This window comes from Cibotium barometz, chromosome 63 (assembly GCF_041138505.1).
Source record: "Cibotium barometz isolate CiBa-2024 chromosome 63, ASM4113850v1, whole genome shotgun sequence".
Lineage (NCBI taxonomy): Eukaryota > Viridiplantae > Streptophyta > Polypodiopsida > Cyatheales > Cibotiaceae > Cibotium > Cibotium barometz.
In genome coordinates this window covers 11906941-11932445 of record NC_141108.1, presented here as the reverse complement: position 1 = coordinate 11932445, position 25505 = coordinate 11906941, and the positions used below count along the sequence as shown (strand labels likewise).

General features: G+C 43.8%; 1 protein-coding gene across 1 annotated transcript in view; it reads right to left on the bottom strand.

Moving 5' to 3' along the window:
- Window positions 1-243: 243 nt before the first annotated feature.
- Window positions 244-25505, bottom strand: part of LOC147603692 (putative ATP-dependent DNA helicase CHR12) — a 38182-nt gene continuing 12920 nt past the window's right edge. Inside the window, exons 3-14 of the mRNA XM_086796152.1 lie at window positions 20775-20839; window positions 20533-20692; window positions 20311-20375; window positions 5752-5970; window positions 5512-5661; window positions 4958-5431; window positions 4602-4861; window positions 3806-4024; window positions 2393-2600; window positions 2104-2257; window positions 1394-2002; window positions 244-1304 (exon numbers count right to left, since the gene is read on the bottom strand). Of these exons, the coding sequence (XP_086652278.1) occupies window positions 460-1304; window positions 1394-2002; window positions 2104-2257; window positions 2393-2600; window positions 3806-4024; window positions 4602-4861; window positions 4958-5431; window positions 5512-5661; window positions 5752-5970; window positions 20311-20375; window positions 20533-20692; window positions 20775-20839 (3428 nt within the window). The 3' untranslated portion in view covers window positions 244-459. The remainder of the gene's footprint in view (window positions 1305-1393; window positions 2003-2103; window positions 2258-2392; window positions 2601-3805; window positions 4025-4601; window positions 4862-4957; window positions 5432-5511; window positions 5662-5751; window positions 5971-20310; window positions 20376-20532; window positions 20693-20774; window positions 20840-25505) is intronic.

The window sequence follows — 25505 nt, the reverse complement described above, 5'->3', positions numbered from 1 at the left end:
AACGTTGCACTTCATTCTGTGAGCATGGTCATAAGTTAGCATTCCCACGTGGTGCATTTTCCACCACCCTAACTTGATTTGGAGTCCGCTTTTTGATGGGTTCAGGGTTCGCTGAAGGCCAGGGGACCAGGCAGGGGGATAAAGAGACAGATAGAACAGAACACCTCCTATAGCCCAGCAGGTCATGGAAGGCTTTTGTTACTAGTTTCAAACTGATTTGGGGTTAGTCAGATAACCTCACTCTTTGATTTTAAAGGAACTCGTTCATTATGGAAGCACAAAATGGAGAGCTACAAAAATGACTTAACATGCCCTGATGCAACAGAGAGGAAGGGAGGAGAGAAGGGTGTGTTGAATATTCAACCTCAAAAACAGCTTTACTTGCCCAAATCAATAATAAGCAAGATACATTTGTACAAAGTTGAGGTTGACCTTCATAAAGACGACAAATATCTGGAACTAGTAATCTTCACTGTAATCTTTAGATCCTCCTGTCCAAGAACTCTGCCCATTATCATCATTTTGGGCATGACTACCGTGACTGCTTCTTTTTCTTCTCAAGCCTTTCCAATTCATGGGATGTTCCTCATACAAAGTTTGTGATCCATAAATAGGTACCATTAATGGTGATCCTTCTGCCATGACTGGTTTTTTTGGGTGCTTCAGCTTCAAAACCTGGAGCTTTTTCGTCGCCCTCTGTTCTACATGTGTGGAAAAAGCGAGCTCATCAACTGAATCAAAGCTGTCCGGCTGTGCCATAGCCTTTCTTTTCCGGCTGGAGTGTGTCTCAACAAAGCTTTCGTCCTCTTCAAACGATGCACTCGCTTCCAATGGGGAAAAATTCTCGTAATATTCACCATTTACACCTTGCTCCACTGTGAATGCAGACTCCAGATCCTTTTTCACCCTTTTGGATAGCTGTGTCTTCACAGCCCCACTGACATCCCCCCCTTCTTCAAGAGCTTTGAGCCACTGCGTCTCACTCAAAACATCAGTATACATAACCTCCTTCCTTCTCCGTTTGCCTGACATCTCACCTCCTAAGTCGGCATCATCATCTGCCAGCGCATTCTTTGCACTCTTGGGGAGTAAAAACACCCAATCAGGAATCTCATGCTCCTCCATCAACCTGGACTTGTATCCTTCCTTTTTTCGTCTGTCTTCATCCATCTTTTCAAACAACCGAAACTCCTCCTCACTTCGCGCTGCAAGGCGATTGATCTCTCTCTCACTAGGAACATCAGTACCTAATGACTGTGCACCTCGCCGCATTATCTGCTCTAGCAATTCACGCCTTTCTTGAGCTGCAGTAAAGACACACGCATGCACCATCAGGAGAAAATTTGGAGCTCACACAGCACACACAGTAACCAGCTAGAGTTCAAAAATGTACCTGTAGATGTTGTGTTGAACAGGCCTGCTTGAATCACTTTGGCATCAATCCCCATCTTAGACTTGGCCCGATCAAGAATAGCCTCCTCAATCGTTCCAACACTTGCCAACACAAACACCCGAACTTCTTTCTTTTGCCCTATACGATGTGCCCTATCCTCTGCCTGCTGATCCATTTGAGGGTTCCAGTCGCTGTCAAACAAAATGACTGTATCTGCAGTCTGCAAGTTCAAACCAAGACCACCTGCTCGGGTGCTCAGAAGAAACAGAAAATAAGGAGACTCGGGAGCATTGAACTTTGCAAGCAGTGAGCCACGTTCCTCTGTCTTTGTTGTTCCGTCCAATCTCATGTACTTAAACCCCTGAGAATTCAAATATATCTCCAAGATGTCCAAAAGCCGAGTCATCTGGGAGAAAAGGAGCACTCTATGGCCTGTCCTTTGTAGCTTAGGCAGAAGGCGGTCTAGTAGCTCAAACTTTCCTGAAGCCCGAAGGATTTCATCCTTCTGGTATATATTGTATAGACCACCCTCTAAGAAAAGATAAGGATGGTTGCAACACTTCCTCAGCTGCATTGCTGTATTCTGCAGGCCCCTAGATTTCCCTGCGCCTGAAAACCAATCAAGAAGTTAATTATCACCTAACTAATGACTAAATAACCCACAACAAGAAAAAAGAAACTGAAAATCCTTTTAATGGCCGAAGGACTACCAGAGTCAAGTCCAACACGGCCCGACTCCGTAATCTGTTGATAGTAGACACGCTGCCAGGCTGACATATCACACTTCAGAATGACTTGAGCTTTGATTGGCAAGAACTTCTCAACCTCTGCTTTTTTCCTCCTTAAAAGGAAAGGCCTTATGACCTGGGATCAACAAAAACATAAGTTTTGTTGATCCTGAAATTATCCAGAAACCTTACCGACTCACCATAAACATATAAGAATCAAAATGCCACTGGTGCGTAGCCTCCACATCTTACAAACAGTCTAATTTCTTACCTGATGAAGACGACGGATGATAAGAAGTTGCTCTTCCTCTGTGAGAGACACCTCTGAAGGGTCTGCGAATGGAGCATTGAACCACTCCTCAAAATTTGCACAAGAATTGAATATGGCAGGCAACAGGAAGTTCAGCAAAGACCAAAGCTCCTGTAAGCTATTCTGTATCGGAGTGCCAGTCAAAAGAAGCCTCCGCCGAATATGATACCTGTTAAAAGAGAATCATTAACCTTTCCATCATTGGGTTACCTGTACTTATCTGTAAGACAGAAGAAGACATGCACAACATTTTGAAAAGTGCTTGTATGAAAGAATAGTGACCCTCCTGTCCGCAGCAGCAGATTTCTGCCCTGACACCTTCTCTTACTCTCTCCTAATGACCATCTTCTACACCATCCAAACGCACCCACTGGTATAAACTTTGGGTCAAGCAGTGTCCTTTATCCCAAGGTCCACAGCTTTAGCCATACACTTGGATGGTATGGGACACCAAGGTTTTAAACAATGAGTCTCATGCTCAGGGGTGGTCCACGAGGGACCCATCGCTGAGTGGTAGATACAAGAAAACAGGCTATACACTCCATGGGATTCTCAAGGCTGGGTGAGACCACCCTCCTGGTAAGTTCCAACACCCAGAAAGCTGAGATAAATGGATTTCACGGGAGACCCAATTAACTTGCCGAAATTTCGACAACCAACTGCTTATACAAATGTCATGAATTTTAAAGATATCAAATCCCACATAATCTTTATTGTGTCCACTCCCACTGCTTTATTTTAGCTGTCCATATGGGTAGATTTTAGAGTTCACTTGTTCCCACATGGCACTTTGAAAACTAGCTGCTTATACTCATGTCAAATCTAGTTACCAGGCGTTTCAAAAATGTTTCATGCAAATCTGGGAAGTGTCATAAACATTTCAAACAAAAAAGGCACCCCGGGTCAGATTTGGCACTTACATGCTTCGAAAACATGTTAAATGTAAATTGCAGCACAAATTGCATGCATGAAGTTTGAACTTTGAACCATTATATTTTATACCAGGGTGCAAAAACCAGATGTCATCCTGATTCATGAGTCATGACATGAAACATTTACCGAAGTCACATAAACAGAAAGCAAAAGTTTAAAGTTCAAACACATGAAAAAGGCAGACGTTTCTTTTTTTTGCCTTTTAAAAGAAGTCTTTAAAAAACCTACACGAAACGTCTCAAATGTTTGAAATGGGTTACTCTTCCAGTGAAATGCGTTTTTTGGCAACTATGTGTCAAATACAATATTATTGTGAACTTGGAAGCTTCACTTTCTTTACATATTTTAGCATGTGAACCAAGCATTGCCATGCCAACATATTTTTCTTCATCGAAAACATAGTTGTTACAAAACAGAGAATGTTAGGATATAAAAGTATACCCTGTAACAAGTGTACGTGATAGTATGCAATCCCGATTCTTCAGCCGGTGACCCTCATCTACGATCATGTAGTGCCAGTGTATCTTCTTCAAAAATGCTTTATCCCTCATAATCAAATCATAATGAGTAATCAAAACATTGAATTTCCCTTCCCCTTTGTACAGTTCCCTCATATCTTTACGATCCATACGGCGTCCATCATATAACACTGCAATTATGCTGCACAAAAAGTGGCATATCAGTACTTCAACTAGGCACCTCGAGTTATAACATAAGCACCACCAAGAAGCCGACATGATAAAACCTAGCTGTAAACACTTGTGCGCACGTGAATACGTGAGTGTGTGCACGCACGTGCACGTGCATGTGCAAGTTTATGTATGTATATGTATGGGTATGCGTATGCGTATGCATGAAATAGAAATGTCTGATGTCTATGCAACGGAAACAGACTGATGACTAGGAAACAAGAATGGCAAGTCTTTAACATACGTAGTATACATGAAAGGTAAAATTGTAAATTAGATAGAAATGGGGGAAAATTTTTAGAGAAATAAAGAAGAAGCGTAGGACGAGTCATAATTTGGAGGAGAGAGTGACAGAAAAAAAAACTTAGAAGGAAAATTTTGCGGTGAAAATCTTGCGAGGGAGACGGAATGGGAACTGAAATTGGAAACGGCGACTCAAGATAATTCTGCATATTTGGTGTGCACGGGCACAAGCGGGAGCGGGAGCGGGGGCAGGGGGTGCGTGCGTGCAAGTACATCTTGAACAGAGAGAGCGCTCACAGCAATACCTTGGAGCCCAAGTTGCAAACTCATAAGCCCAATTTGGTAGAACTGCTTTTGGTGCTATGATAAGATGTGGACCACTTAAACCTTTGTTTTCCATCAGATAAGACAGTAATGCTATGGTTTGGATGGTCTTTCCCAGTCCCATCTCATCAGCCAATATGCCATTCAAGTTATTGTTGTAAAGGGACAACATCCATTGCAGGCCTTCAAGTTGATATGGCCGCAACTCTCCACCTGTAAGCGTTGCAGGTTGCTTGGTCACCTGAAACAGACAATTGGAGAAAAGAGTTCACATATGATTAAGAAACACCAAAGACCAGGACGCCATGCTGGGAAAGAACAACAAAAGCTTCCTAACCTTTTCCTCTATTGAGTGAACCAAGGAATTATACTGCCTCTGACCCTGAAGAAGATCTCTCTTCTTCACAGAGCCTTCTCCGTCAGATTCTCCTGGGTCCTCTTGTTGGTCATCTACTTCACCCATACTCTTATTTTTTATTTTTTGATGAGAAACCTCTTCACTATCTTCATCTGTCTCCTGCTTTCTTTGCCTAGGAGAAGAAAGCTCAGAAACACCTTTCCCAGCTTCTTTTGCCTTATCCTTGGATTTTTCTTTCTTCACACCATCAGCGCGATCTGCATCTTTTTGCATCTGAACCATGGCACCCAAACGTTGCAAGAGTTCATCGGTCTTCTGAAGAAGAGTCGTCAATCTTTCATTCTTGCTTTCCTCAACCATCTTCATGTAAGCTTCTTGATCATCTGCTCTCAAAGCTTGATATCTTAACCTTTCAGCACGTGTAGCCCGCTGCCTCTGCTTTGCATGCCAAGCCTGCACAAAATTACAGTTAGAGATGGATTGGCAGAAAAAAATGAGAGTTCTCTGTTTGCAAAGGAAGGGCAACTGTGGACCTGGATGCTATCATTGCGCTGCTTTCTCCTTTTGTAAACAGCCTGCCCTTGTAGCTGCATCTCACGAACTAAGTTCAGCAATTCATTAAAAAACTTCCTCTTCCTCACTGCAATTCTTGCTTGCTCCTCTTCTTCCAGACGCCTTTGCCTCTGCAATTGCACAAAACTTATTCAAGTGAACCAACCTTCTAACCATCAAGGAATCAACCTCTTAAGTGTTTCTTTTTAACAGAGTGTCACCTCCGCTTCTCTCTTTCGGCGAAGCCTCTCATCAGCTTCTACCGGGGATAATCCAGAGATAAATCCATCCCCATGTAATGCTCCAAAGAAGGATGATGATGTACGAACAAGACGCATAAGCCCCCAGTCAAAAAGGTGCTTATCCACACCAGAGCAAGCCTGCTGTAGATGTCTCTCAGAGATTATGTCAGACCGTACCTTCTCCTGTAAAGCAGCTAGCTGTTGCCAAAAACAAGGCAGGTCAAAACATGGGTGACAAATTTGTCATTGAGCTCATTATTTCATTATTTGCATCCATAACTTACAGCCCTTGACACATGGTTATTTCCTTCTCAAGTTGGAGGTTTCTAGCACAGAAACTGGCTTCACAATCTTGACCCAAGAGAGAATGTTATAAGCACATCATTGCACACCAAGAGTAAACCTCAAGTGGCATGTACTGCTTAAAATTTCAGAGATCGACACCTGTGGACCTTCAGTGAATTCTGGTTAGTCTCATTAATGCGCTAGATGGACTCGCAAAAAACCTATCACACTCATGGCTCAAACTCTCTGTCACTCTGCCCACTAACTCAAGTATGCCTTTACTGCTGATCTAAAAATGCCAGGCATAAGCAGCCAACCATGAAAATCATGTGATGTCAATGGGTTTATCGTGTCCCCTCCCTTGTAGATAGGCATCATGGTGTTCTCAAAAGGGGTACTGGCAGATAGACTCACTACAAAGTCAGGGAAGGATCCATGCAAGGTTCTCAAAAACATGCGTAAATAACTCCCATTGTAGGCGTTCATGGTCTTTCGTCTTTCCATTCTAAAGTCTCTACATAGTTTTGGTAACCAGCTCAGTGGTGAAAAGGGCAGATTTCATGGGTTGCGTAACAGGTTATATTTGTGAGTCAGTTGGCTACATTTAAGAGTGTTCCTGTTATACTGTTATACTTGCCATATGGTCAGGTCAGTGAGCAGGAAGATTGATTTCCTTTGTAAATGGTGAAGCCAAACCAATAAATAAATAAATAAATAAAAGGTTACTGTTGTGAGAACATCAAGCAGGTCTTGGTTGTTTCTCTCATTTCTTGCTTCTAATGAGATGTTTGAACTCCATCTCAATTTGGCAAGAGTTTGCCAATTTCATCACTATGTGTTCAGCATAAGGCGTTACATTCCTCACCATACCAAAGGTGATGCCTTCTGAAAAATTCTTGGTGGGTGACAATGTATGAAAGCTCTGTTTGGTTGCAGTATGAATTGCATGAACAGAAAGGAAACCTCTCTCTACAGGGTTTTGATTAGGGACTGGTTGGGTTGTTTTTTTAAGTTGTGTAGTTAGTCCATGCAAGACTGAAAATTTTAAGGCTTAAAGAGAGGTGGCAGTAGTCAACTCCTCGAAGAAGAAATCGAAATTTGGTATCTTCGGATTCAATGATGTGTCACTACTTCCATCACCTCCATCATCCATGTGAGTGATAAGTGGAGCCCAAGGATGTGGACCAGCATGTCACTCCATTGAATATAAGCAAACCATGTGGTGTACTTGTAAAGCCTCCTCCGTGACGATCCATTTGCGGTTAGCATCTAACTAGGAAAAACAGAGAACAAGATGCTCAGACGTCACAGGGATGCATTACTGAGACAACATACTGAAACTACACCGACTAGGTGTGAATGTCCTTGAGCACCGTCTCGTGAACAATACACTTGTCAACACTAAAATGAACTAGCCACAATACACATAATCACTGAAAGATACATCAACGCTCAAGACACTCTGCAAAAGAGAAGCACTGCACAATACACCACCATTGGGGCTGCGAACGGGCCGACCCCACCTCAATATTGAAGTATATTATTGGAGTATTTTATTTGTGTACAAAGTTCCAAGGGCTTGCTAGCCAGATAATCCATGCAATGCATAATATGAAGACATATTACCCAAACAAGTATTTGTTGGTGAAGAATGTCTAAGCTGGACTCGTCGAATGAGTCAATACAACCAGCCCCGACTCCTCATACACCTGGAGTTGTGTGAACACAAACTATCGTTCCGAGACCACGCACGAACAGGCACTCTCGTACTAGAGCATGGCTCGCACAGCTCGCAGAGGAACTGTTAGGTTGTCGAACTACACGGAGAGGGCACGGACAGGGAGAAGGCTTGGCTCTAGTTCTTCACCTCCCAACCGTAGAGCAGCATGAGTCGTCCCCCATTCCACCGAGCTATATGTAGTGGCCGGCTTGCCCAAACTAGCCCGGACGCCCATGGTGCTATGACCCGGATGTCTCACCCCTGAACCCCGGACTCGCTTGCTACCCTCGGAGCCCGATCAAGCCCTCATGCAGTCACTACGGACTACGTGACATTATGTTACGCTATCAAACTACACGGAGAGGGAGAAGGCCTGGCTCTCGTTCACCTCCCAGCCATAGAGTTGAATGAGGAGTCCCCCATTCCGCCAGGCTATATGTAGTGGCCTGCATGCCCACACTAGCCCGGACACCCGCGGTGCTACAACCTGGACAGATAGTAGCAAAAAAAACGTGTTTCACACCTCAATGAAGGTACGAAACGTTTCAGGTTTTTTGAAACGAGTTTTTATTTGCAGTTTTTTTTGCTAAAAAATTTGGGGATTTTGAACGTGTAAAAAATGTGTGGCTGAAAATTTCAGGCCTTTTTTTGCTTTCGCTTCTCACCACCGTCGACCCCTACGCACACACGCATTTCCTGCATATGCCACATCCTTTGGGAGGGGGATTTCTACCGTGCGGGGCATTCCTTGTTGCTAAGCGAAATGTTTTTTGGCCAATTTGTGAAGCTTCCTGAGATTAGGGATTTTTAGTAAGGAGTGTTTTTTTCCTTTTGCCAGAGATGGGTCGAACTCGTGATGCTGTGTGGGCACACGTCACTTCTCTTGGAAGATATGGTGGGTCCGGGGCTGAAAAATGGAGATGCAATTTCTATTTGTTAGTGGCTGGGAGTGTAACTAGCATCAAAGCCCATTTGTCTAGCTTGAAGGGGGACAGGATTTCTGCTTGTCCCAAGGTGCCGAAGGTTGTGCATGACGGTCTACAAGCTTGGAAGAAAACGCAAGAAGGGGTTATTGACTCTAACACAGGTATAGGTGTCGAGGAAGAAGAGAATTCTGAGGCGGTGACAAAGAGGGGGAAAACACAAGTGGTCGAGAGGACATGCAAGTGGTGTACATGGAGGTTCGAGCTCTATGCTAGTAGCGGCTCGTTCTAAATTGCCGATTGTGGGGTCTCTCAAGACAGGTAGTATCAAAGCTGGTATTCAAAAACAGGCTGTGAAAGAGGCAACTCAGGAGCTTACTAAGCTTTTCATACAGTGTGCCTTGTATTTCAACATACTACGCACTCATCGTTGGAAATGTACCATGCGTGCAATCAGCCGAATTGGATAAGAGTGGGAGGGGCCCAGGTATGAGACTATGCGCACAAAAGAGCTGCGTAGAGAGCGTGCACAAGTGCATCATGAAATTCAGCCATTGAGGAAGACATGGGAGAAGTATGGTTGTTCATTGCTTTGTGATGGGTGGTCCGATGTAGTAAGAGGAGTGTGTACATCTTGGTGTCCTCTTGCAAGGGCACAATGTTCTTGCATGCCACTAATGCATCCCAGGCAGGTTCAGTGGTGACAGGAGAGTTTATCTGGCGCCATTTGCGCAAGGTTGTGTTGGAAGTTGGGCCGAAAAACATTGTGTAGGTGGTGACTGACAATGGTTCAAAATGTGTTAGTATGGGCTGCATGCTTGAGGACGAGTTCCCACGCATTGTTTGGACACCATGGCCAGTCATAGTCTGGATCTTATGATGGAGGATATGGGCAAGCTTGGTTGGGTGCAGAACATATTGAATACAACTCGCTTCATTGTCAAATTTGTCACAAAGAGGCCCAAAATACTTTCTATTTACACGGCACAGGGTGAGTTGGAGTTGTGTAAACCCTTGACCACAAGGTTTGCATGCATGTTCATAGTGCTTGACAGAGTAGTAATAGTCCGAAAGGGCTCTTATGGTTAGTGGTAGCCAAGGAGTGGTACCATTGGGAGGCTGAAAATTAAGTGTCCAAAGTTAGATAAGTTTGCCAACATTATCATGGGTGGTGAGTGGTGGGCAACAACAGAGGAGTTGGTGAGAGTTTTGCAACCTTTCTACAACGTATTGCATATCACCAACATGGAGGGCAGCACCATGGGACTCTTGTAGACTTGCAGGAGGAGGTGTATGTTGAGCAGTGTAACATGCAGAAGCTTCGGGGGAGATCGGTACTCAGGGAGGCTCTGAATAAGGCAACTCGTATTTCTGACATTATGAGTAAGTATTGTCTTCACTCTTAACTCTTAAATTTCAGCTCTAAACTTCCAGCATCTGGAATCAAAATTTGAATGTTTAGCAAACTAGGAAGGCCAACCTTTGTGCTATTTGGAACGAACGTTGGGATTGGTTTCATAGACCAATCCATGCGGTGGCCCACATTCTCCATTCATTGTGGAGACACACAGACCAGGCAATCTACGAGGAGTTGGAGGATGGTTGCATAGTGTATGTCACAGCATGGGTGGGTGGAGATGTGGCTAAGCTGGCTATCTTGGAGCACCAGCGGCTTGCCTCCCGCAACAAGACAGGAAAACATTTTGGGTCACCTATTGCGGAATTGCATTTAGGGATGTTGCAACCCGTATCTTGGTGGGAAAAATATGGTGTAAGCGCCCCGCAACTGGTGAGTATTCATTAAAGTTTTGTGCTCATGTCAGATGTGCTATCACTTGTGTCATGAATGATGAATCATGATTCATGACTCCCCATGAATTTTGGTATTTGAATTTTGGCAGAGGAGGCTTGCTATGAGGGTGCTCTCACAAGACTGCAGCTCAGGTCCTTGTGAGAGAAATTGGAGTACATGGACCCTTTTCCACAATATGCCCCTTTATTATTTTCTACAAGATTTGGAATGGTCCGTAATACCTATTTGAAAGCTTAGGAAACCGGCCTTCCTTACCTGCATGGTTGTCACGGTACGAAAATACGATACCGTACGATACGATACCGTACGGGAATTTTTAGTACGATATGAAATTTTCGGATACCATACGATAAAATACAGTTTTTATTTTTTACACTTACAACCTATGGAGCTTCAAGCTTGAATGTGAGGGAAGATTGGGAGGGGAGGAGTCTAGTGTGCTTGAGGAACCAGAACATGGATATGTGTCTCTCCCGGTTGGATCTCCCGATTGTCTCCAAAAAAAGAACCTGGATGGGTAATGCAATACCAAAGGTCTCCCAATGTAGCGTTTATGACTAAGGGACCGTCCTTGCACAAATACGAGGAGTGCATCTAGGGTGGTAGTCCGAGGATCTCTATCCCCCACAATAGACTTGGGCATGCCATGATGTTTGAAAATCTGAGCTAAGAACAACTTTGCCATGTACTCTGGCTTGATTGTTTTCCTCACAGGAATAAAGTGTGCCTGTTTGCTAAAACGATCTATAATAGTCCATATACCATCATTTCCATGTGCCGATTTCGACAAATCCATAATGAAATCCATAGCAATGCTTTCCCATAGTTCCTGTGGAATGGGTAAGGGCTGAAGCAAACCAGGTGCCTTGTGTCTGTCAAACTTGACTTTCTGACACACTATGCACTCTCGCGCACAAGCTTTAATATCCCTGCGTAAAGCTGGCCAAAAGAAATATCTTTCCAAAGCCTGTGTACTAGCCAGAATACCACGATGACCAGCATATGGTGAGGCATGACACTCTTCCATAACCTTTTGGCGTAATTCACATACTACACAAATACGATTCTGCATCATCAAAAACCCATCTCTAATCGAATAAGATGGGACAGCAATACCATTATTCAAATCAACCCAAATAAGCTGAAAGTCTATGTCCAAAAGCATACATATCTCGCATCCCTGATAAGTCTTGATAATAGACGGTAGTTATGGCATGCACTTGAGGCCTGCGTGACAAAGCATCCGCCACCAAATTTTTTTTGCCCAAGGTATGCAAAATCTGAACATGGAACATGGACAAGAAGTTTGCCCACCTTAGATGCTTTTCCGAGAGTTAAGGCAGTGCAATAAATTGCCGTAAACTCTGGTGCTCTGTTTTCCCCATAAATTCAACCCCCAAAAGATAATGCTTCCATGTTTGAAGGACATGAATAACGGCTAACAACTCTTTCTCATAAACCTACAAATACAATTCCGCATGTTGCAGGCAACGGCTTTCAAAAGCCACTACGTGTCCCTCTTGGTTCAAAACAGCCCCCAAATAATCTCCACATGCATCACACTCGACCACAAAAGGTCTATATGAATCTAGAATAATAAGAATAGGCCCTGATATAATGGCATCCTTCAACTTCTAAAAAGCTGTCTTTTTGGGATCCGACCAACGGAATGCTACTTTCTTCTTCATTAGATCATGTAACAGCGAAGATAAGAAAACAAAGTGTTGAATAAATCGACGATAATAAGAGCATAAATCAATAAAGCTCCTAACTTGATGCACATTCTCCAGTTCTGACCAATCCTTGTGTAACTCGCGGGTGCTCGGGGGACTAGGGCCTTATGTAACTCGCGGATGCCCGGGGGACTAGGGCCTTTGACACACTTGTTGATACCATCAATGCATATTAAAACATATAAACATAGCCACAACCTTAACACATATCCATCATCACTTTGCATAAGACATAAAAGCTGGACAAAACATCCACAAATACTGAAAATGGAGCTTGCACATGTGACACCATATAGAGGCCGAAATCCCCCCCCCCCCCCGCCCCCCCGCGCGGAGTATTTTATTACCCAAGGAGAATAATATCATGTACAAGCTTTGAGAGCCTTACTCTCCCCACGGGAGATGCCGGATTATCCATATACAAATGCCATAACACAGCCCAACACGAGACTACCAAGCCGGAACACAAGCTGTAGAAATGCCAAGCCAACAATATAATCCATATACCTCCATGTGGATACTCATTCTTCCCCAAAAACCACGGGTCTTCATGCAATAGAGCTGGTACAACAAATACAACTCTCAATTCAGCCGGAGTACAAGTACAATGCTTGGTACAGTAGGTACAGCGGCTGGTACAATCGGTACAACAAGTACAAATACTAGTAGCAAGTACAATGCTTGGTACAACCGGTACAATGACTAGTACAAGTACAATGTTTGGTACAACCGGTACAAAAAGTACAAAGGCAGGTACAACAAGCACAATGGCTAGAAATCATAATAAAATGATTAAATACCCTTGCCTTAAGTATTTCTTCGCGATGGAAGCCTCCAAAACAGTCCCCAACAGCCAGTATTCTTCAGGGGCAACCTTCAAGAGAGAAAGAAAGAGAGTAGCCATCATTAGGGTAGCCTTTAACAGTGGTAGAGTCTAGTGTGCAGCAAGAGAGCCTCCATTAATGAAGAGAGAGGACTCCAATTTATAGATTTGGGGTTCCCATGAGTGAAAATGGAAAGAGAAGGCTATGATGACAAGTGGAGAGCCACACAATAGCTGGAATGACAAGTGTGAGGCCACTTGTCTCACTTTGATCCACTTTCTGACAAGTGTGAGGCCACTTGTCCACTTTCTTGCCACATGTCTCAATCTAAGAGATGGATTCTCCCATAATCTTTACCTCTAAAAATATCCGAACTAGTAGACATTCTGTCATAGGCACTTTGCCAACTCTTGGTATCTGCTCAATCCCAGATGTAATGACACGAACAGAATTTCCATCGGAGTCAGGCCAAAAATAGCAACTCTCCTAAATTTTAGGAGTGTGGTCCTTTGTATTCTAGGATAATCCCCCGTTCCCAAAGCTTGTATTGTCCAAATATTTAGACATCCTGGAGTCCACCAGATCCCTTTCATACTGGGAAATGTCTAGGCTGGTGACATCCTTCCCAGCTTCTTAAAAGTTGTCCGCAACTTTAAGCTTCAAGCCATATATTCAAGATATAATCATGTCCCATCAAGTGGGCAAGATGAGATAGTCTCAAAAATCCAATATAACTGAGGAATCCATGTCCCAAAGAAATGGGTGAGACTAAATAAGTCTCCATAATACCAATATCAAAATCATGTCCCAAGATAAATGGGCGAGAATTCCATGGAAGATATGCTAGACACAAGCACAAGAGCCAATTGTGTCTCAATCACCAATATCAATGAGATAATCATATGCCAATGAAAATCACCAACCAGGTGCTAAGACACTTAAATAAGTGCCATGCACAAGAAACTAGTGCCTCGCACAGAAACATGTGCTATGCACACAAACTGGTGCCATTCAAGAGCACAAACCATGGTGACAGAAAAGCTGGTTCTCCATAGTTCTGGCAATCCTTTCTCCCAATCCCAGCAGTTCCTATGTTCTCCCATACAATCCCAACTCTGATCAACAAGCATGGTGTGGAAACAATGAAACACTCACTCCACAATCACAACACGAATCCACGTGTATGGTGGAGTGTTCATTGAATTGCCCTCTCACAATCCCAACATAAATCCACATGCATGGTGAGATGAACAATGAACCTCTTGGCCTCTATATGGAGAGAGAGTGATTCTATTATGGCTTTTAAAAAAATAAATCCATGTCCCAAATAAATGGGCGAGACAAAACAGTCCCATAAGTCCAGATATCATAATCATGTCCCAAGTAAATGGGCGAGACAAATCAGTCAGATATCATAATCCATGTCCCAAGTAAATGGACGAGACGAAATAAGTCTCCTGCCAACAAGGCATCGGTCCACACGACCCTTGGCATAGACATAAGTCCTGTGCCAACCAGGCGTCATGTCCACTTTACCACTTGCACTCCGTGTTGGTACTCTGACCACACACCTTGGATGAGAGGTGGGCTTAAGTAACAAGATAAAACAATCACTCGCAGGCATAGATAGCCTGGTGTTCCATAAGCATTTCTGCTACACATAGTTTATAGGCATTTCGGCCACCAATAGTTTGTAGGCATTTCGGCCACCAACTCACACTATCCTCTCAAGTGTCCATGTTCCCTTCCATCTGCTCTCTATTGTTCCACCCTGATATGGTAGAAACAATCTTCAAGAGAGCACGTAGGACAAGAGAACACTACACACGGTATGTTGTGCTCGACACTACCCTCTGAAGTGCCCATGTTCCCTTCCATCTGCTCTCTATTGTTCCACCCACATGATAGAAACAATCTTCAAGAGAGCACGTAGGACGAGAACACTACACAAGGTATGTGAACCATGAGTTTCATAATTCCAATGCATCCCAAATAAAGGAAGCCAAAAAGAATAATCCATAAACCTAAGGATAGATCCAAATCCCTAGAAAAGAAGTCCAGGAATCCATAGACCTATATACCATAACTCTTACCACATACTCCGTGCTAACCACACACCTTGGAGCACAGGTGGACTTTATCCATAAAAGCATCATATCCATGAGATATCCAAAGATTTCTTCTCTATAAACTCGGACAGGTTCGTCCATAGAAATTGCTTGTGAAGCCCAATATCTATATAAATCACGTCCAAGAAAGAAATCTCCATAGATATAATCCATCCCAATAAAGGGAGCCATAAACAATGTTTCCTTGAAACCATCTCAAGGCAAACAACACCACCTTTCTCCTTGCATGGCTATACAAGGGTTAGTGAACATCAAAAACACTTCATAGTGAATAGCAAAAGCACCAACTTTGCAAACTCAAAGTATACTTAGCTTTTCTTTGCCAAGTTCGTCATGAAGCCAAAAGAAATATCTCCTCACCATATCCTTAAGATATCCCGAGATATATCTCCATATAGCTTGCCTGTAAAGCTTGATAATATAATCCACAATATCCATATGGAAAGAGTGCTAAAAGTAGTGTGCCAACTCCACACTTCCAAGATAAAATTTTGTGAACTCATAAATCCTCAGATCAACAAGCTGTCTACTGCTCATGCTCTTGCTTCATAAGCTATGAAGCGGCTAGCCATGCTTAACAGCAATGATGGTAAGTGTGGTCCCCACTTGAGATCTTTTCTCTTCGTTATTGATAGAAGGAAGCCTCCGCTTCCAAGAAAGCCTATGCTCTGCGGGTGCCCGGGAGACTAGGGCCTTATGTAACTCGCGGGTGCCCAGGGGACTACGGCCTTTGACACACTTGTTGATACCATCAATGCATATTAAAACATATAAACATGGCCACAACCTTAACACATATCCATCATCACTTTGCATAAGACCTAAAAGCTGGACAAAACATCCACAAATACTAAAAATGGAGCTTGCACATGTGACACTACATAGAGGCCGGAATGGGCCGACCCCCCCCCTCCCCCCTCTTGGAGTATTTTATTACCCAAGGAGAATAATATCATGTACAAGCTTTAAGGACCTTACTCTCCCCACGGGAGATGCCGGATTATCCATATACAAATGCCATAACACAGCCCAACACAAGGCTACCAAGCCGGAACACAGGCTGTAGAAATGCCGAGCCAACAATATAATCCATATACCTCCGTGTGGGTACTGATTCTTCCCCAAAAACCACGGGTCTTCATGCAATAGAGCTGGTACAGCAAGTACAACCCTCAATTCAGCCGGTACAATAAGTACAATGGTTGGTACAATAGGTACAGTGGCTGGTACAGTCAATACTACAAGTACAAATACTGGTAAAGCATGTATAATGGCTGGTACAGCCGGTACAAAAAGTACAAGGACTGGTACAAGTACAATGGCTAGAAATCATAATTAAATGATTAAATACCCTTGCCTTAAGTATTTCTTCGCAATGGAAGCCTCCAAAACAGTCCCCAACAGTCGGTAGCAAGAGAGCCTCCATTAATGAAGAGAGAGGGCTCCAATTTATAGATTTGGGATTCCCATGAGTGAAAATGGAAAGAGAAGGCTATGATGACAAGTGGAGAGCCACACAATAACTGGAATGACAAGTGTGAGGCCACTTGTCCACTTTCTTGCCACATGTCCCAATCTAAGAGATGGGTTCTCCCATAATCTTTACCTCTAAAAATATCCCAACTAGTAGACATTCTGTCATAGGCACTTTGCCAACTCTTGGTATCTGCTCAATCCCAGATGTAATGACGCGAGCAGAATTTCCATCGGAGTCGGGCCAAAAATAGCAACTCTCCTAAATTTTAGGAGTGTGGTCCTTTGTATTCTAGGATAATCCCCCATTCCCAAAGCTTGTACTTTCCAAATATTTAGACATCCTGGAGTCCACTAGATCCCTTTCATACTGGGAAATGTCTAGGCTGGTGACACCTTGATGGCTTGAATCTTTGTGGGATCCATGCGTACTCCATCTTTGGAGACAATATGCCCTAAATAGTGAAATTCTGACAAGAAGAATTCACTCTTCTTCCCATTGATGAAAAGTTTATGTTTCCTTAACTCTTCAAAAACAATGGCAAGATGCTCTTTATGTTCAACCTCACTCTTTGAAAAAATGATAATATCATCAAAGAAAGTTCATGTGAACTTGAGGTGAGGTCTAAAATTCTGTCCATCATTCTATTGAAAGTGGCGGGAGCATTCGTAAGTCCAAATGGCACAACCAAGTACTCATATAATCCAAATGATGTTCGAAAAGCTGTTTTGTACACATCTTGAGGTACCACTCGAATCTGATGATAACCACTCTTAAGATCAATGTGACTGAAACAAGCAGCTCCCTCAAGTTTATCAAGAATATCATCGATTCGAGGAATCAAAAACCTGTTCTTGATAGTAATCTTGTTAAGGGTCCTATAATCAACACACATTCTGTATGTCCCATCCTTTTTCTGCACAAGTAAAACTGGAGAACAATAAGGCGAAGAACTTGGCCTTATCAACCCCTTCTTAAGCAAATCATTTACTTAAGTCATGATTTCCTCCTGTTGGGCAGTACTCACCCTATAAGAAGGTCGGTTAGGAGGAGAGCTCCCAAGGATTATGTCAATACAATGATCCTCTGCCCTTTCTGCTGGGGATAACTGTCTTGGTTGTGAATCAGCAAAACAATCAGCATATTCACTTAAGAAATCAATCTTATCTTGATCTACGGGAGTTACAGCATCATGCTCAACATTATCACGTACAAAGACCAAGTAAGAACAAGCTAATTTCTTTATTGCCTTTTAAATAGATATATGGCTTACAACGGGCATGGTACTCCCAGTAGTACCCGCATCAATCCAAACTTCCCTTGAGTAAACATAACTTTCTTTTCTTTGTGCAAAATCTTGGGATCCAAACGATAATGCCAAGGCATCCCAAGTATCACATCACATCCCGTAAGTGGAGCCATGAGAAAGTCTTCATGATCCAAATATCCCTGTATCTTTATACGAAGCTTGCCAATGATGGGAGTGACCTTAACTTCCTTGCCCTCAAAGGCAACATCGGCATGAAAGTCCATGCCCAATTCCTCGGGCTTTAACCCAAGAGCAGCAACCATCTGTATGGATATGAAGTTATCTGTTGAGGCATTATCAAAAAGAAATAAAGTTTTTTGGTCCTTTAACTTGTCCCAAGCTTTGCATAAGATTATGCTCTTTGGTTCATGTGCAGTGTTACCCTGAACATCGAGTATAACATTCACACTCGGTTTGGCATCCTGCACATTATTCTTTTTGAGATTCTGGGGACATTGAGCTTTCATGTGATCTTTGCTCCCACATGTGAAGCACTTCCCCTCTCTCATGCAATCAAAAATATGCTATCTGGACAACTTATGATCACCCTTTTTACCCCCCGGCTTCTTTTCTAAGCCCCCTTTTGCATCCTTGGACTCATTAGGCATAAAGTTAGGTGGCTGTCCACCCTTTTTCTGCTCATTTCCAACTCTGAATTTTCCCTTGTATGAGCTGAATTCTTGTCTTTTTGACGCTCCCTTATCATGCAACTCCTCAAAAATAGTGGCCGAGTATATGAGCTCCTGTAAGGTGTTGTGGGGATACTCTTTCAAGTTCTTTGGTTCTAGAAAACAGTTGTGAGATGGACTCTTTAGAGATATCTATATCCGTCTCATCTCAGTCCATGGTATCAGTGTGGACAGCATCGTCTTCATACTCCTCGTCAAGGTGGTCATAAGCACCGCCAGCCTCTATGGATTAGTCGTCAAATAAGTTAGTATCCACCACTACTGATGTACCCACGGGGTCTTTTACCAACAGAGGCGCAATGGGCCAATGGACACATCCCGGGTCTCACGTGAAACCGAGGGAGCAAATAAAGTGTCGGTTTGGCGAGCCGCTGCTGCTTGGCACATGCGGCCAAGCTCAGCCTGTGAAAGGCCGGAAATGGAGGATAGCATATGCGAAAAAATTCCTAGACCCCCTACGGGTGAACTACCGCCACTAGACATCTTGGATTTTTCTTATATATATATATATATATGTTTTTTTGAAAATATGAAAAATAATATTCAATGAAAATAAATAAATAAAAAGATGCAAGGTAAAACTGGAACTAGCTACCCGAGATATCTCCCGAGTTGTGCCGGCCCGAGTCGAGGTGGCGTGTGTTGCGGCAACAAATCCAACGATGAAGTTCGGCAATCTGATGACAACTCTTCTACTACCGACGACGTTGTCTCTCCTCGCACGGCTATGCGCCCATATTGCTGCTACTTGTTGTTGACTACACGCGGAAAGAGAGGGAAAGGGAGAGACTTTTCCCCCCTTCCTTATTGATGACTGCTCCTCAAGCTTCTGCAGAGACACAACCACACAACAGGGACACAGCCCTACCAAACGAATGCCGATGGCCAAACTCTTCTACTCCATTGTCATTTCAATGACAATTTGCGCTTGGTGTTTATTGCTATTGGGGCTACGCATAGCCATCGTGTGTTCATGGATGGCAAAAGGTCACAACTGTACAATGCTTCTACGCTGTTGTAGCTGTTTCATGGCCACCCTGGGCTGCGTGGTATAACTGTGCCTCTTGCGCACTTGGATGGTTGATAAGCCCCTCCACAGGGCTGTATGCACCTTCCCACAACATCGCTTGCCGGCTACAATAAACAACGAGGGGGAGAGAGAGAGAGTCTTCGCACACCCGTCTCGGGCCACTTGCTCTGCTGACCTGCCTACTGTGTGTGATTATCACTTATGGTCTCATAGACCCTTGGGGTCTTTTGTAGACATTTCTTCTTTCTCCCATTTTCACATTGTGAGGTGTAGAACATGGTTTATCTCACCTCTGTATATACTAGTGATAGTCGTTTTCTTTCAGTTATTTTTTCCATGGCTCAGTATATCCATGGTATTATTGTATCACTTATGGTCGTTCTTTCTTTCTTTCTCACATTTTTGCATAGTGAGGTGTAGAACATAGTTTATCAATCATGTTGCCTAGCCTTCACATACATTTCAAAAAAAACATAAAATCGAGAAATTGTATAGCAAATCCCTTGACTTTGCCAAGAACAAACAACCAAAAAGGATCAGATCATCAGATAATGGTTATTCTCAATTGTCTTCTTAAATGGCTCCATCTATCAAAGGCAAAACACACACCTTGAGGCCTTGGAGCTCAAGTAAACTCTTCATTCGCAGTTGTTCTCCCAGAGACAGTGGTGTTGCTGAAATGCAGCATACAACAAAAAACAAGTTACAGCATCATAATGATTTACCAGGATTTCCTAAACTCTGCAGACTCAAAAGAAAGGAGGTCACACTTGCATGATCATCCTCAATGCATTTGATTCTTTTTCTGTTCATTCCTTCTTGCCATTTTACCTTCAAGGTCCTGCAAGCGACAAGACAGTTTCTTTCCTACTCGATCCTTCAACTCCTGTTTCAATGATGCACTTGAAGAAAGTTTAACACGCCGATTGCTTATAACCTCTTCAAATGTAACGGAGAGATTTGTAGTCCTGCATGCTTCTTTAACATCCTCCTGCAAATGCAATATGCCACGCCCTGGTAAGCATGAACAGTTAGCAGTGAACTCTTTACGAAATGGCTAGTAAGGGTTCTACCGTCTGTGAGGTAACCGGATCCTCAAGCGTGCCCTCTTTGACATGCTCCCTTGGAGAATGCAAACCTGAAACAGAGCACGTCAGGCTTGATTGATCTTGCACGATATGTCAGTTCATCAACTAATGACTTTGGGTGGACTCAATGAATTCTAAGACATCAAATCTTATTTTAAAGATATATGCACAGAAATTTTAGATGTTCGTATGCTGAAATGAAAAACTAGCATTTATTACCAACAAATTCTATTGGAGTTCCATATCGGTCAAACTAGCACATGGGGCATACAGCCCGCTGTCAGCGCAACAGCATGGCAAAGGTGCCGGGCACACACAAGCGAAGAGAGAGAATGATGGAGTACCGCCGAGAAGAGAAAGCGGCAGTCGTCGAGACACAGAGTGTCACTAGTTGGGCATTCTCTACGCCTCTGGACCTATGGACGGGCTCCATAGTGTGGACATGACACCTCATGGAAGGGGACTTATGTCTATGCCAAGGGTCATGTGGACTCGCACCTCATGGTAGGGGATTGATGTCTACACCAGGGCCAAAGGCTGGATATGAGAGGCTAGGGATTTTGGTCCACGCCCATATCCAAATTACGGTATTCCGGTTGGCCTGGGGATGTAAAGTCTACGCCCACAATGACCACCTGCTTATGGCATACTTGTATGCCTGGAACTATTTTCGCGTGGACTGATTTACTGTCTGCAAGATCTGTGTGTCTAGTTTACGGGCAAGGGACGCCCTCTCATGAACCGTGCACGTGAATCTATATTCTGACCTCACTTGTGGGCTGTAGACAGGTGGTAGGAGTAGCCGTGTCTTGCCTATGGGACTGTCACACCACAGGGAGGCTCGTGCCTGGAACTGTGTCTTACCTATGGGACTGTCACTCCATAGGAAGACCAGGTTTTTATGTTTTACGTCGTGCCATTTTTGTGCCGACAGATATTTTGTACTTGTTCCATGAACGGGAGATATGTCCATGATACTATTTGCACATGCACTCATGTTCTGCATGTTTGAAACTGTTTTCGCATGACCTGTATTTTTGTGTTTGCTTGTTTGACGTGTTACTTACTGAGCGGGGACGCCTGCTAGTGAGTCGTGAAGTCTACTCTGTCTTCTGACGAGTTTTGGTGCATGTGAACAGGTATATTGCACTGTTAACATTTTATATTCTAACCCTTTGTTTTATAAGGTTAAATGTTCACTCATTTAAAAGTGGGCACCCACTTAGGGGCCAAGGTGGGGAGCCACACTTAAGTGTGTGTGTGTGTGGTGGTGGGTGCATGGTCACCTACCCACACCCCCAAAGAACTGGCCGCCCACATGCATACGTGGGGAGCCAGCCAAATCAATTTGTTAACTCCACTTTAATTTTTATTAAAAAAAACCTTCACCTCAAGCGTAGACCACTTTAATTTTTATTAAAAAAAACCTTCACCTCCAACGTAGACCACCCGGCGATTCGCTTCCACAATCTTACGTATGAGAAAAACAGCCGGCGACCCTCTTCGGTGCATGCTCTCAAGTAACGCCATCTCCATCACCTCTGCAAGCGGCACAGGCTGCAGCCAAGCACCTCCCCATCCTCACAGGCGGCTGTTTTTCCTGCCCACTACACAGGACAGCTGCGCAGGCTGCAGGCAGTTGTACTGGCCTAGGTGGCTGCGCCAGTTATCTCAAGCGGCTGTTCACTCTGCACTACAGGCGGCAGTACTTCCAGCAGGCGGCAGCACCTGTTTCCCAGCAGGCTGCGCTGCCCTTTTTCTCTTGCAGGCAGTCGTGGGCCACCTTCAGAAGGCGCTGCACCCCATCATCAGGTGGCTGCGCAGTAGGCTGCCCACTGCACAGTAGGCGGCTGTGCACGTTGCAGCCAGGTGTCTGTGTACAGCAACCAGGCGCCCCTTTTCATCCTCTCATGCGGCTGTACCCTCATCAGGTGTTTGCACTTGTCCACAGCTGGCAACTGCGCGTGCCGCTCCTCCGATACAGGCTGTTGTATTCTTCCTTCTTCAAGTGGCTACATCTGGTGTCCCACTCAAGCATCTACAAATACCCTGGGTATTGGACTTCCATTTGCCATCTCAAGTAAGTGAATTTCAGATTTTAGTAAAGCACTTTGTGATAAATCTGATAAGGAACTCTCTCCACGGCAACACCCGTTCGGTGCCAGGTAGTCCAAGCTCTATTGGAGAACCCCGGTCCAAAGGTGCTGAGATCGGGAGAGCCAGGCGTTAGTACGGGAGCGCCTGTTTGTGCGTGGTCCTGGAACACCAGTTGGGCGCTCTCCGCGGAGTCCAATGAAAGCACATGACCGTAGAGACTGGACCACGCTAGTGGTCGTTCTGCTTCGAATATCTACTTCGAGTTTTTTGTTTGGTACTGTATTCATCTTGTACATGGACATCATCTGGTTCTTGGAACCCATGGAGCATTGTATTTGTTAAATACTCCCAATAAATATATCATATATTGAGGGGGGGGTCAGTCCGTTCCAGCCCCAGTGCTGGTGTCCATCTATCTCATTTCATTTCAATTCAATTTCAAGTTGTTATTAAGTTGTCCATTTCAAATTGTGGTATTAAGTTGTGATATTACGCATGTGGGTGTCCAACGGAGTCTTTCCCACTTGACGGGATCGGTTTCATTAAGTGGGCTAAGGGACTTAGACTGACTGACTAACTTGCTATGGCTGAGAATGATCTACGTAGCTCATGCCTGACTTATCCTGGACTGAGGATTACAATGGGGTCACGGCGTACAACAAATATCATCTTGAATGGAACTAATGTTGTTACAATGTTGCACTGATGATGATGAGCCAGTTTGTCACCATGCACTACAGTGCAGAGTGCATGTGACAAGGCCCCTTCCTCTTGACCATCCACTTCATATCACGAGCTTCCGCAGGACAAGAGAGAGAGAGATGTAGGTGTGTAACTCTGCTCTGATATACACAAGAAGATCTCGAGGAATGATACAAATGAGGTATGGGGGCTGAGGACCTATATATACCCCCCTAGAGGGCAGTCGGCCAGCATAAGGAAAAGCCCACGACTGATAAAAAGGTCCACGACTGCATAAATGCAGTCGGCCAGCAATCTGGTGCCCAAAACTGATCAAAACCAGTCGGCCAGCTATCTGAGTGCCCACGACTGATAAACATCCAGTCGGCCAGCACTGTACTGCTCTTGGCACCCTCTGGCAGCCCTCCCAAGCCTCAGAAAAATGGGAAAAATAGGGGAAAAATACGGAGAGTGGGGAAAAATGGGAAAACACCTCATAAGGGCGGGCACACCCACAACAAAGGCCCTGGTGTATAAAACTAGACAGGAGATGACTAATCACTATTGAATTTTAAAGCAAACCACTCAGAATTTTCAGCAATCACTTAAGAGAGATAGAAGAATGGAAGAGAGAAAGCCGACACAGCATAGACCCAGAACGGCCGAGCCCCTTCCCAGGACTATAGATTATTCCTCCAAAAAAAATTTACAAAGTGTATTGGCTGATTAAATTCAGCATGGTATCACCATCAAACAAGATTGAAAACAAATGTTCTGGAATCTCTTAATTTGTACATGATGGCCTACCATCAAACAAGATTGAAAACAAATGTTCTGGAATCTCTTAATTTGTACATGATGGCCTACCATACACGCACAAGAGTTAGAGAAACTCACCCATCTGTGTGCCACCCCAATGGTCTTCCAATGGGTCACACAACCAGTTGTCTTCTTCTGTTTGGATGCACACAAGAGTGTAGTCCTTCGAAGAAGAATTCAGCTAGCTTTTCTTCAAGGGCTTTGAAACACTTTCCCGCGTACACTTGGGCAGCACCTCCCTCATGCGCCTCCGTCATGAAGTGATGGTCTTCTCTTTTGCAAAAGAATCCACACTTGATAGAGTAGCTTTAGCATTTGCCTCTCCTCTCACATGTATAATGAGGGTACCTAGCCTCTTTTTATAGTGAAGTTCTTTCCCCTTTTCAAAAATAGAAAGAGATAGTCTAAAAGTGCATCTCCCTCTTGAAAATAGAAAGAGATGGCTTCTAAAAGTGCATCTCCTTTTTGAAAATAGAAAGAATGAGTGTGCATGAGAAACTTTCTTAATAGTTCTCTCCTCAAAATAGAAAGAGATAGTCTACTCTTCTTTTTTAAAAATAGAAAGTCATGGTTCCTCACAAGTAGCTTTCCCCCTTCCAGAAATAGAAAGAGATGCTGATAACTAAACTTCTAAAACGAGTTTGCATATTCAGCTGAAGGGAAAGTTGTTGAGCTGGCACGGGCGGGCAGATGCCACATCATCATTTTTTATTTATTTTTTTGCTTTCCGGCATATCAGGTAGTTTACCAACCCATCACATGCACTACACCAATACCAGCTTATGTGCCTTCTCAAGGATTTGTGCCTCAGCCAGGCATTCCACATGTGCTGAGTGCCCAGCCTTATATCCCATCTTATGGATTACCCTCGCCAGGTCCTACACCTGTGCCGGGTATTAGTGGTTATTCTGGAGTACCACCTAATCCTCTACACTCCAAATATGGGTACCAGCCATCTTGGTACCCACCATCTCCTTTCCTCCATGTTTCCATGTCCAGAAATGCTTTTACAGAAAAGATTCGTTTCAATGGCTTAATTACACCACCTGGGCTAACCTTATGGAACAGGTTTTCACTTCCCAAGGTTCTTGGAACATGGTGAAGGGACTTGAACCGAAA